This window comes from Mauremys mutica, chromosome 3, assembly GCF_020497125.1.
Source record: "Mauremys mutica isolate MM-2020 ecotype Southern chromosome 3, ASM2049712v1, whole genome shotgun sequence".
In the NCBI taxonomy this organism is placed as follows: Eukaryota; Metazoa; Chordata; order Testudines; family Geoemydidae; genus Mauremys; species Mauremys mutica.
The window spans coordinates 3968354-3981354 of NC_059074.1; the positions used below are offsets into that span (position 1 = coordinate 3968354).

General features: G+C 58.7%; 1 protein-coding gene across 4 annotated transcripts in view; it reads right to left on the bottom strand.

Annotated features, from left to right (window-relative positions):
• The window catches only part of DNMT3A (DNA methyltransferase 3 alpha), a 247436-nt gene that overhangs the window by 217706 nt on the left and 16729 nt on the right, over positions 1–13001 (bottom strand). For all 4 annotated transcript variants that reach the window (XM_045009567.1, XM_045009568.1, XM_045009569.1 and 1 more), the window contains exon 2: positions 7822–8048. In XM_045009567.1, coding sequence (XP_044865502.1) covers positions 7822–7890 — 69 coding nt within the window. In that variant the 5' untranslated portion in view covers positions 7891–8048. The remainder of the gene's footprint in view (positions 1–7821; positions 8049–13001) is intronic.

Here is a 13001-nt window from a genome sequence, read left to right on the forward strand (position 1 = left end):
GTGGTGTTGAAGAGGAATCAGACATCACAAAGCAGTTTCCATTTCTCTACCAACATCATCTCAGCCTTGCCTGGGTTCAGCTCAAGTCAGCTGCCCTGCAGCCAGGTACTGGTTTTGGCAGGCTCAGAAAGCTAAATGGTGGTTCTGTTTACACTGCACGTGAAGGCAGATGTAGAACTGGATGTTAACTGCCTGCTGCTGGCACTTCAGCCCTTGTTGTGTCACCAGCTCTTCCAACAGCTGCATACTTACTGTGCTTGAATAGTCCAGCGTAGAGGACCGAATCTTGTCAGGCTGCGGAAATGGAGGACTGACTAACCATCATGGTCATCTGGGTTTGGCCGGAGGAAGAGCCTGGGCCATGGAATTCCCTTACCTACGGCCCAGAGGAGGCCATCTGGTGGTCTGTGAGATCTTTGGTGCAGGATGATGATCTCTTTAGAGCTGATCATGTTTTCATGTAGCCGAAAGATTCCCCCTGGCTGGGAGGTGCTGACAGGCTCTGCTAGGAGTGGTCCCAGTGTTCTCTGCTACCCCTTACTCTCAGGAGAGATGGAGCAGTCACAGGCGGTGGCTCCATTTGCAGTCAGTGCTTCCATGATTTCTGCTTACATGAATGGGCCAGATTCTTGGAAGGCAGGGCCTGGTGTTTCTGGTCCTGCACCAGGTGGTGTGTGAAGGCAGCTTGGACATGGGGGGCCTTCTCTGTGAGATAAGGAGATACCTCCTCTCATTGGCAGGAGTGTGATCTGTGACTCAGGGATGAAATTCAGCATACGCCAAGCCTATCTAGGATCCAATGGAACAATGCCATGCCAAGGCAACAGCCTCCATTCAACCTGTTAAGCCTGGGTCACTTCAGGGTTACTATTACTGCTGTTGTGCTGGTCAGGAAGCACAGCATAACAACGTCTGCAAAAGCCAGGTGTAAGGCTAGCAAACCACAGGGCTAAACAATTTCCTGGCGGCTGCTGTGAGCAGAAGGCGGCAGGAGCAGCAGGCCCAAGATGCAAGATAGGCTCAGCAAAGTAAGCACTGAAAGTGCCAAACAGATCCCTCCTGCACGCCCCTTGCTGCTACACTGAAGAGCAGCTCCCTGACTATGCATACGGGAGGCCTTTCCTCCCCACGGAAGCACAGCAACCTGAGTTTGATGGCACCTTAGTGCCCGGCTGAGCAAGAACAACATCTACAGAATCACCAGCACCACGCCTGCAGCACTGACATTTTCCCTGGAGAGAGCCCATTCCAGTACTGACCAGCCCTGAGCATGTTTAGCTGGCAAAACATAGAACCAGAGCCCATGGAGCATTCTCCAGGACAGTACCTGCATCACAGCATCCCACTATCACAAGAGAATCCTCACAGGCTGCAGCCACGGGGTCAGAGAGGCACAAGGGAGGCAGGGAATGGATGAAGGGCAGCAGAGGAGGAAAAATCTGGCAGGAGGCGGCGAACTGCCCTTCCTCTCTGCAAAGAGGATGCATCTCCAAAGTGTCTGTGCCATAGCCTCCCTGCTTCCTCCAGCTGGCTCTGAGCTGACTCATCCCCCCATAAATCACGCAGCTCCGCCTCCCCCTCAGGTTTAATGAACTGCCGTGTCCCGGAGCACAGCTCTCTCCTTCTGCTGCCAAGCAACAACCCACAGGGAAACTACCTCCAAGGAGAGCTGCTGCATGAAGCAGGCATTGGCTCTGCAGCCGAAAAGCTCACTTAGGTCCCTGGCATCAGCTCACCTCTCTGCTGCTCCTTTCATATGGAGTGCAGCAGCCTCTGGGGTGGGGCCTGGCGACTATTTAACAGCTACCCAGGGGAAAACACTGGGAGTCTTGCGTACTTACACCAGGGCTGAATTTTGCCCCATGAAGATGGGGAGAACTCCGTACCCGGTGGAAACTGCACTGGGATCACAGGAAGGCACAGCAGTATCACTTGAGCGGGGATGTAGGTAGGACACTGGGACTAACACGTTAACTCTTGGGAAACAGCGCACAGATGGTCAGGACCTCAGGTTCACATCTCACCTGCCTGAGGCACTTCCTAGAGCACAGCATCCCGCACTGCTGCAATGGGACATGGAGGTCAGCACTGCCTCAGAGGAAGAGTCACCCACTCCCCCTTAAAGTTCTGCAGAGATTTATTCTCCGCATGCTAACCTCAGCTTGTGAGCTGGCCTCACCCCGAACCAGAAAAGCCCCGTCAGGGCCCAGTTGCTCCTGTTCACCCCAGGGCCAGAAAAGGTTGCTCCCAATTGTATGTTTTCTAGCATTTTGTCATGTGTGTGTTAACCTGATCAACAGGGGCTCCAGCCCTTCCCTGAAAGACAATTCCCCAGCCTGATCCACTTCCTGCCAGGGAATCTCTCATTTGCCCTTTAATTCCATCCCATGTCTCCTAGTTACGCCCCTTGGGCCACTCTCACCAATCCCTCTTCCTCCCGTGGTTTAGCGTGGCCACACGTAGCTCTGTAATGACTTCTCATCTGTCAGATCCTTCAGCCCCCGGAGCATGTGTGTGTCTCTTCTCGACACTTCCTCCACTTTGTCCGTATCTGTCTGGTAACGAGAGGCCCAGAAATAAACTGGCTCTAGAGAGAGGCTGGAGACCACCCGCTGTGGGAGGGAGAGCAAGCTGTCCCTTGTTGCAGCCCTCCTCACTTCCAGCACTCCTGGCTGGCAGAGAGCGCTCACTGACTGCTTCACTGTTTAAGAAAGCAGGAGGGTAAATCTTTTCTCTGCACATTAGTTGATGCTAAACCTCCTAAGTCAAGCTGTGGCTGGATCTGTGCTGATGTGAGCCTCAACACCATTACCAATCTGCCCCACCACACCACCTCCCAGCCAACCTGCTCTGCCCGGCCCACTCTCCCCTGCTCTCTGCCCCGTTTCCCCCCTGCCAGCCTGCTCTCCCCCAGCCTCTGCACGGCCTGATCTCACCCAGCTGGGACCACTGAGATCTTCTAGTCTGAGAATTCCACCCAGTGATTCGTGCACAAAGTCCATAACTTCTAGCTGAACTCTCTGGTGTGTCTTTGAGACAAACATCCAGTCTTGATTTCAAATTATCTAGGGATGGAGAATCCACCACAGCTCTTGGTTAGTTCCTCCAGTTGTTAATTACCCTGTAAAAAACTTGCACCTTAGTTCTGGTCTGAATTTGTCTAACTTCAGCTTCCAGATGTCGGATCTTGTTATGTCTTTTTCTGCTAGATTACAGAGTCGGCTATCAGAAACCTGATGCCAATCTGGTTGGGCAAGAAGCTTGTGCACATTGATCCAGATAAACCTTGGCCATTCCCATCGAGTAGCCTCCAGCTCCAGATTACAATGAGTTCAGTATTAACCTGTCCAGATGGAATGTCAGGCAGGTGGCTGCTGTCAGAGACTTGGGACAGGGCCAGAGGATGTCTGAGAAATGTGAACACTTGCACAACAGTAGCTGCTGTGTCTTTTGAGCCCTTCAGAAGCCTCTGTGGGGATGTTGTGACATTAAGCTTGCGATGAAGCTGTGGATCTGTAGCACCATGGTTCTACCAACTCTACTGTACAGCGATGAAACGTGGGAGCTGAAGACGACTGAACAGCAGCAGACTGAAGTTTTTGTTGTCTTTGTCGACGGCTCTATATCAAGTGGCAGAGCAATGAGGACGTGTGTCGCTGGACCCAGCAACTGGAAATTTGGTTTTGGTTTCAGCAGCTTTCTTGGTACACACACATCATTAGAATGGAAGACCAACAGATTAGGAAGCTGATTTACCAAGAAACAACGTTACACAGTCAGCAATCACACAGTCACCAAAAGTGGTAAGTTGGCCAATGATGGACATAAACTGAATGCCCAGCCAGACCACCCTAAGGACCTAGCCAGAGATCAGTCCAGGTGACACTCAATCCGCAAGGAGGCTATGTCCCTTTGGGATTCGCCATGACGACGACGATGATGACATTGATTCAGATAATAGTAATTTTTAATCAGAATATCATGAGGGACAGAGTCAGAAATCTAAGTATATTGTGTCAGCAGTTACCTTCATCAACTAAACTTGTGATCTCATCAAAAAAACAATACCAAGCTCGTTTAGCAAGTCTTACTTTCCATAAAACCATGTTTAGTGGCATTTATTACTCTACCTTTCCTCTGGTTCTTTACTGACCACATCCCATATCAGCCTTTCCAGGATTCTGCCAGGCTAATCAGCCTATAGTTTCCATGGCCATCCCACTTGTCCTTTTTAAATATTGGTACAACATCAGCAGCCTTTTTACAGTGCTTGGGCACTTCCCCACTGATCCTCAACTTGTTAAAATCAACATTAATGGTTCAGAGAATTTCTCAGCCAGTTCTTTTAATATTCTTGGGTACAAGTTATCTGCTCCTGCAGATTTAAAAATGTTTAACTGTAATAGCTGCAGCTTAACAACCTTCCTAGTTACTGCTGGTACAGAAAGACTTTCATTATTATTATTTATTCATCACTGCCCATAATACACTGGGCTCCTTCCAAACCAAGCAGCAGGGGTGCTCCCCTCCCCTCCCCTCCCCCAAGGAGCCTGCAGTCTAGAGATACAGCAAGTAGTGGCAGGGCTGAGGATGGAGGAGCTGCCTCCCCTAGAAATGGCAGCAGGACTCTGGGGGAGAAGAGTTCAGGAAACTCAGGAGAGACAAGAGAGGCCCCTGCCGAAAAGACTCAGAGACCAAGGGAGTTGCCCGGTTAGGGAGGGCTGGGAGGAGCTAGCTGAAGCAGGGGAAACCAGGGGAGTTTGGGGCTGGGCCCAGTTTATGGTTGGAGGGCAGACTTTTGGATTCATTTCTGAACTTTAAGCTAATAACCAGACCCTAAAGAGAGCTGCGGTTACTGGACTTGTAAAAGCCTCTTTTTGTGAATTAGTGAGAAACCAAGAAGGGAAACTGAGACAAGGGGTCAGCCTGTGGCCATGAGGGGGGCCCGGGGTGTTGCCAATGGCACAGGCAGCAGGATCCAAATGTTCCTTCTGCAGCTTCTGCAGGATCATCTGGCAAGCCAGGCACTGCAGCCACAGGCACAGCAGGGAGGGCAAGGAGATCACTGCCGGCAGGGGAGGAAGATCCTGCTATGCTTTAATGTGGGAAACCTGGACACAAGAGTGGAGAGCCCCAGCTGGCAGTGGGGTCACTCGGCAGGGGCTGGGGGAAGACACACCAAGGGTGGTGTGGAGCTGGAAGGGCCTGGCCATATGTTTCAAGTGGTGGGGGATACCAGGAGGGTCTGCCCCTTTAAGAACAGTTAAAAAAAGAAGCGGGGGGAGAAGGGGAGCGTGTGTCCCCTAAGTGGCATGTAGGACCCGGCCAGACAAACGCTCCCTCTAAGAGGTGTTTCAGGCGTGGGAAGGAAGGAAGGACCTGCACTGAAGATGTGTCTTAATGAGGTCCAGGACCTTGGCAAAGAAAACGAGGGGTCTGTAAGACGGGAAAGATCTGGCAGGCTGCTAGCATGTTCTCGGAAGCATGCCAGCCCTCTGTGCCCAAGGCGAGAGGAGTGAGTGGGGTGGTGATGGACGGAGTAGCCCCGCCTCCTGCTCAAGAGCAGACGGACTTGGGGCTGTGGGAGAAGGACGCTAAGTCAGAGAGAGGCAGGACCAGAGCAGGGATGCGCCTCGGGAGTGGCAGGACAGGACAGCTGGTCGGCAAAGCGGTATAAACACAGAACTGGCGAGAGAGGAGATTAGTGGTTTGCTCTCCTTGAAGGAGACACACCAGAGGAAACATGCTGCTTTGAAGGAGGACGTGCAGCTGGCCCTGCAAGAAAGCAACCAGTTGGCACAGATAAGCAGAGCTTAGCATGGCAAATTGAAATGCTGGTGGACAAGTGGGTGGGCTTCATCTCCAAATTGGGGAGATGGAGGACATCAAGGAGGAAAGAGCCAGTTGCTCCGTGGCTTTAGCCAGTTGGTGGTATTGCTATCGCCAAACAAGCCAGCAAGGAGTGACGGAAGAAACAAAGATGGTAGAAACTTGCCCTGTGGTTGGGCAAGGGTGAGGTTGTGTAAGGGGGTGGCCTGTCCCTTTAAGGCCTGGAGGTCTGGAGCTGGCTGGCTCTGCCTGCGACACCTGGGAGGAGGTGTGGGGTTTCATTAGGACCGGCTGGGGATGGGAGCTGCCACCCCGATAAAGGGCAGCAGGGAGTGAGAGAGGCTCCTGCAGAGAAAATTCAGAGGCCGGGGAGTTCCCCCAGCTGGGAAGGGCTGGGAGGAGCTGAGATGCCAGGAGAGTCTGGGGCCGGAGAGCAGACTTTTGTTCCTTTCTCAACATGAAGTTAATAAACTTCCATAAGGAGGCTGCTGTTACTGGACTTGCACACCCCTCTCTTCGTGAGTTATCAGGACCCAAGAAGGGAGGTGAGGCGAGGGGCCCCACTGCTGCCCAGCTCCAGCACAGTGCCTGGATCCTCTGCTCCGTGTGGGAACCTTTCTCCTTCCAACTCACTCCATTCAGAGGGGCCCAGTGGGCCGCATTCTCCCTGGCTCCTCTCTGCCGGCCATGCAGGTGCGTCCCTCCCCCAGCTGGGCCTTACCTGAGCTCTCCCGCTCCAGCCTGGCATTAGCAATGGCGCTGGAGCCCCCCCCCCACCCCCGCTCTGGCTGGCAAATGAGCACAGCTCTGACAGAACACTTGGGCTTCCCCCTCTCTTCCTCCACGCCCCCTTCCCACCCCAGACGGTCTGCGTCTCCCCTCTTCCCGCCTCCCAGCACGTCTCTCTCCCTTCAGCCTGCCCCCCCAGCGTCCAGGCCTCTTGTCCCACCCCTCAGCGTATGCACGCCCCTGCATCCTGCCCCCCCAGTGAGCGTCTCTCTTTGTCCCACCCCAATGTGTGTGTGCGTCTCCCCCCCACTCCCCCTGTGCACCTCTGTCCTTTCTGCACGGCCACGCGCTCCCCCGCCAGCCTTCTCCCCACCCAGGGTGTCTCTCTCCCCTGTCACGTGTCCCAGGCTCTGGGGTGTGCACTCCCCCCTCCCCCACCCGTGTGTCCCTGGTTCAGAGGTGTGCAGTCCCCCCTCCCCCACCCGTGTGTCCCTGGTTCAGAGGTGTGCAGTCCCCCCTCCCCCACCCGTGTGTCCCTGGTTCAGAGGTGTGCAGTCCCCCCCACCCAGGTATGTAGAGTCAGAGCAGGGCCACATGGAGGGCACTGACCCAGTTCCTGCTGTCACAGCTCCCCCAGGAGCAGAAGGGCAGGTGAACCAGTCCTTGCCTGCAAAGCAGCCATCCCCCTGCCCTCCCAAGACCACCCCAACCAACGGGACAGCTGCCCTCGTTCCCCCGCCTTACCAGAGGCTTCTCTCTCTTGGCGGGTGACAGCAGCAAGGGTAACAGCAGGTCTCATCAGCACCGTCACACTCGCCCCCATTCAGCAGTGCCCAGAAATAGCTCAATCCGCTCTAATCCCACTCTGCAGCTCAGGCCTCCTCAGCGCCTGCCCCCACCCCCAGTTCAGATCACCAGCACAAGCCTCTGGCCAGGCCCCACTCTCCTCCCTGCCTGCTAGACACCAGAACGTTCCCCCCAATCAGACAGCTTTGAAAACATTGGGGCCAGATGGACAGCCCCAGAGCCTGAACCCTCAGCATCCCCACAGCAGGGACAAGCCCTTCCCCCTCACGCCAGCCCTGCCCACCCACCAGTGGCTCTTCTGCCAGTTAGTGCCAGCACTGGACGTGGACAGGAAACTGGACTGAGACCCACCCAATTCATCACACATGTGGGCCATCAGAGAGTGGGAAGGACTGTGCCCCCCTCCAGAGTTGGGGTGCCCGGCTTCAGAGGCCAGCACTGCCCCGTGTTCCTTACCTTGTGAGTGTCGGGCGTCTCCCTGTCTGGAGCAGCACTGCTGGTGTCGATAGACCCGTTGGACGGCATCGTGGGGATAGGGAGAGGCTGAGAGGTTTTGCTTTTTTTTTTAAATAAAATAAAATTTAAAAGTTCAAACTTTAAAAACAAGAAGAAAGTTTAAAAACTGCCCCAGCAGCAATGTCCTGAGCCTTCCGTCTGTCTGTCTGTCCGGCCCCTCCTGCCACCTGTGGAGGAAACACAGAGAAGGGCGCAGGGTGAGGCCCGGAACACCATCGCACACGGCACCCGCAGGCATCAGCTTCAAGCGGCCTCGCCCCCAGCCAGGGACAATTATTAACACGCCGCAGCCTTGACTCAGCCGTGCAGGGGCCCCTTTCCCCCAGCTCCGCCGGCCCCCCACCCACCAGGGTCTCCGCCACCCGGCCACCATGCTAGCCAGCTCCTCCAGACTCCATAGAGAGCCCCTCGCCCCACCCTGGCCCCCCGTCAATCCCAAACTCCTGTCCCAGGGCACGGAGTCCCCCCTCCCCGTCCCAGACAGATGCTGCTCTCCCCTCCCCCAGCAGGGGCTGCCCACCGCAGCCAAGCACCTGTTGCTATGGAAAATGCTGCCTGCATTAGCCATGGCCGGGGCTGCTGTTGCCTTTGGCACCGGAGCTGCAAATTGTTTCTAGAGCTTTCCAGCCGCAGCTCGTTCCCAGCCAGGAGGGTGGGGGGCTGCTGGGCAGGCAGGGCTGCTGCTTCTAGAACAGAAACTTAAAACCCAGACAATTCTCCTTCCTCTGCCCCACTACAGGCAGGCTGTGGCCTGGGGGGGCTGCAGGGAGCAGCCTCCCCCTCCCCACACCTCTGCTCTGTGCAGAGGCCAGGGGGCTGGGTGTCCCCCACAATCAGCCTCCCCCTCGCTGCCTCACCCCCACCCACCTCTGCTCTGTGCAGGGGCCAGGGGGCTGGGTGTCCCCCGCACTCAGCCTCCCCCTCCCTGCCTCACCCCCACCCACCTCTGCTCTGTGCAGGGGCCAGGGGGCTGGGTGTCCCCCATAATCAGCCCCCCCACCCCACACACACACCTCTGCTCTGTGCAGAGGCCAGGGGGCTGGGTGTCCCCCACAATCAGCCTCCCCCTCGCTGCCTCACCCCCACACACCTCTGCTCTGTGCAGGGGCCAGGGGGCTGGGTGTCCCCCGCACTCAGCCTCCCCCTCCCTGCCTCACCCCCACCCACCTCTCCTCTGTGCAGTGGCCAGGGGGCTGGGTGTCCCCCTCACTCAGCCTCCCTCTCCCTGCCTCACCCCCACCCACCTCTGCTCTGTGCAGGGGCCAGGGGGCTGGGTGTCCCCTGCACTCAGCCTCCCCCTCCCTGCCTCACCCCCACCCACCTCTGCTCTGTGCAGGGGCCAGGGGGCTGGGTGTCCCCCGCACTCAGCCTCCCCCTCCCTGCCTCACCCCCACCCACCTCTGCTCTGTGCAGGGGCCAGGGGGCTGGGTGTCCCCCATAATCAGCCCCCCCCCCCACCCCACACACACACCTCTGCTCTGTGCAGAGGCCAGGGGGCTGGGTGTAGGCAGGAACCAGCCTCTCCCTCTCTGTGCTCCCCCCCGCCCTGCAAAGGCCAGAGCCTGGGTGTCCGCTGCACTCAGCCTCTCCCTCCCTAGTCTCCCCCCACCCCACCCCCTGCCACACACACACACACACACACACCTCTGCTCTGTGCAGAGCTGGGTTAGAGGCAGGAACCAGCCTCCCCCTCCCTGACTCCCCTCCCCACACACCTCCGCTCTGTGCAGGGGCCAGGGGGCTGGGTGTCCCCTGCACTCAGCCTCCCCCTCCCTGCCTCACCCCCACCCACCTCTGCTCTGTGCAGAGGCCAGGGCCTGGGTGTCCCCCGCACTCAGCCTCTCCCTCCCTGTCTGTCCCCCACCCCACCCACACCCACAACCACCTCTGCTCTGTGCAGAGGCCATGGGGCTGGACGTCCCCTGCAATCAGCCTCCCCGTCCCTGCCCCTTCGTTCTGAGCAGGAATCCTGGGACCAACACTTGGGAGCTGTCTCCTCTCTGCTGGGAGGTTTGAGCTCCACGGAACATTCTCCGCAGCCTGAACAAGCAGGGCACAGTCCAGAACAGACCCACCTCTCCTGGGCTGCCCCACCCGCAGGCAGCCATCTCCCCTGTGTCTCCAACAACTGCCCCAACCCCATCTCCCCCTCACTTCCAAACTCATGGGACATGCCAGCTACAATCACCACCTCAAGTTCCTCTATTTCCCCTGGGCTTCCAGCCCCTCCCCTTCGCCGAAAGGTCTCACCAGGGTCTCCTTCAACCTCCTCTTCTGGTCCATTCCCAGAGCTCCGCCCCTTCCTCACCCGCCTTGCCCTCACTGCTGCTTGTCACACTGCGGCGCACACACCTCCTTACTCCCTCCCCTCCTGGTTCATCTCGGACCATGGTTTCGGGGCTCTCTGTCTCCACTCTCCCTCACGTCTCGTAGGTGCTGCCTTTGACCCGTCCCTTCTCATCCTTTCTCCCCTCTTTCCACCCACACAGCTTCAACTACCATCTTTACCCCAAAGAGCCACCTCTCCACTCCCGACCTGCTTCCCTTCGCTCCAGCCTGACGTCAGCTCAGCCGTACCATGGCTCCAGTTCCTCCCTCCCATCGTCTGGCAGCATGGACACTGTCGCCAAAAGGCTGCGCACACCCACCCTAACCAACTCCACTGCTGCCTTTGCGCCCACGTGACGCTGATTGATGTGGGGTGACTGTGACAACAAAGACCACTTCCCTAGCCATCCATTGGCTGAGACCCCCCTGCCCCATGCCCCCCAGAGGATCTCCTTCGCTCCAGAGATGCACCCCTTTCTATAGCCTCCCCTATTGGGGCTGCAGGTCCCCCACAGGTGAGCCAGGTGGCTCAGCAGCTGGGTCTGCACTCTGCTCCCTGCCACGCCCTTCCCCCGCAGTATCCTTCCTCCCCAGCTCTGGCACTGCAAGTCCTGCGGGGTTTGGAGGGAGCTGAGGGACTAGCTCCCAGCTTCGCTCCTCCTGCTGCAGCCTCAGCACACAGCGTACCTCTGGGATGCTGGAACAGAGCTGGAAAGGAAGATGGCAGCAGGGGAGGAAACCAGGAGGGAGCTGGGCTAAGAGTGCACAATCAGCCCCTGGATTGCTGGTTGGGGCTCTGTGGAACCAAGGTGTCATGGCCCAGGGGAGAGGCAGAGTCATTTTGGGAGCTCAGAGGAGACTCTCAGCTGGGGAGCTAGAGAGCTTGGCCAGGCAAGGGAGCTGTCAAAGAGGTCAGTGCAACAACTGCCCTCAGCCAACTGAGATGTGACCCCTTGTAGCGAGGTGATGGGATACCCCACACAGCCCCGCTGAGGGACAAGCCTCCCCTAGCACCAACGTGGGCAGAGACAGTGGATCCTGCACCCGCCACCCAGAAGTCACGGCGCAGGGCAGGAAGTAGAAAAGCCTCGCTGCAAAGCTCAGTTGAAAGCCAGCCGCTGGAGAGGCCAGATGCCTGTGGCCTAGCTCCGGGTTGGGGGACGCCGGCAGGCCATGGCCAACTTAACGACTGGCCAGGCCAGCTGCCCCGAGGAGAAGCCGCGCCTGCCCCTCGCCAGCTGCCCCGAGGAGGATCCGCGCCTGCCCCTCGCCTGCTGCCCCAAGGAGGAGCCGCGCCTGCCCCTCGCCAGCTGCCCCGAGGAGGAGCCGCGCCTGCCCCTCGCCTGCTGCCCCGAGGAGGAGCCGCGCCTGCCCCTCGCCTGCTGCCCCGAGGAGGAGCCGCGCCTGCCCCTCGCCTGCTGCCCCGAGGAGGAGCCGCGCCTGCCCCTCGCCTGCTGCCCCGAGGAGGAGCCGCGCCTGCCCCTCGCCTGCTGCCCCGAGGAGGAGCCGCGCCTGCCCCTCGCCTGCTGCCCCGAGGAGGAGCCGCGCCTGCCCCTCGCCTGCTGCCCCGAGGAGGAGCCGCGCCTGCCCCTCGCCAGCTGCCCCGAGGAGTAGCCGCGCCTGCCCCTCGCCTGCTGCCCCGAGGAGGAGCCGCGCCTGCCCCTCGCCTGCTGCCCCGAGGAGGAGCCGCGCCTGCCCCTCACCTGCTGCCCCGAGGAGGAGCCGCGCCTGCCCCTCGCCTGCTGCCCCGAGGAGGAGCCGCGCCTGCCCCTCGCCAGCTGCCCCGAGGAACCGATGGTGCTGGGAACTGCCGAGGATGCCGGCCAAACCCAGGTACCTTACGAGGGGGAGGTAGGAATTAGCCTGGGGGCAGCTGACCCTAGTCTGGCTGCAGCACACCCAGAGCCCATGTCAGCGCGGTGCGGTCAGGATCCCCACGGACACAGCAGCGAGTCTTCTGCCACTGCTAGGGCCCCGGGCTGGGACGCCGTGGAGCGGGTGGGCCTGCGTCCCCCGACACCGCACTCACGGGTGCCTGTCTCCCCCTCACACCAGACACTCAGAAGCCGGAGCTCCTGACTGTGTGTTTGCTGCCCCGCCCTGACCTAGGGCCTGGGCTTGCATTGAACCATTGGCTCTGCCCCTGCCTAAGGGCCCGAGCTCCCGACTGTTTGTTTACTGGCCCGCCCTGACCCAGGGCTTGGGCCCAGAGCGACCTAGTGCGAGGCGGTGGGATAGCCCACAGCCCCGCGGAGGAACAAACCTCAGCTGAGCCCTCCGACACCCCTGTACATTTCTGGGTGAAACCGCAATGCCTGTTGCCTCCTTGACAAGTGGGTGACACACTCATGTGTGTGACACGGTGTTTTTGAACTAACCGAGAGGCAGAACTGGTGTCAGCATCCCCAGCACAGACAAGACCAAAGATCCCTTCTCGCCAGCTATTTGTCATCCCCTTCCAAGCTCTGCATGACTCCCTCCCCTTGCCAGATTCCAGGTGCTTCCCTGCCCCCTCGAATGGCGTCAGCCTCCAATGCCCATTCTCAGTGTCCCCCACACCTCTGCCCCTTACCCAGAGCACCCTCCCCGAGCTCAGCTTCAAGGCCATCACCCTGAAGCTCCATCTCTGCTGTGCTGCCTGCAGACGACACGTTGTGCTAGGGGAGTGCCCGGGGGACTGTTCAGACCCCCCAACACTGCATGTGTGTTGTGCCCTGCCCCCTACTCAGTGTATCCTTGGGGCAAGGAGCTCCCCTGCTGCTCGGTTTGAGCAGCATCAGGTGGATGCGGAC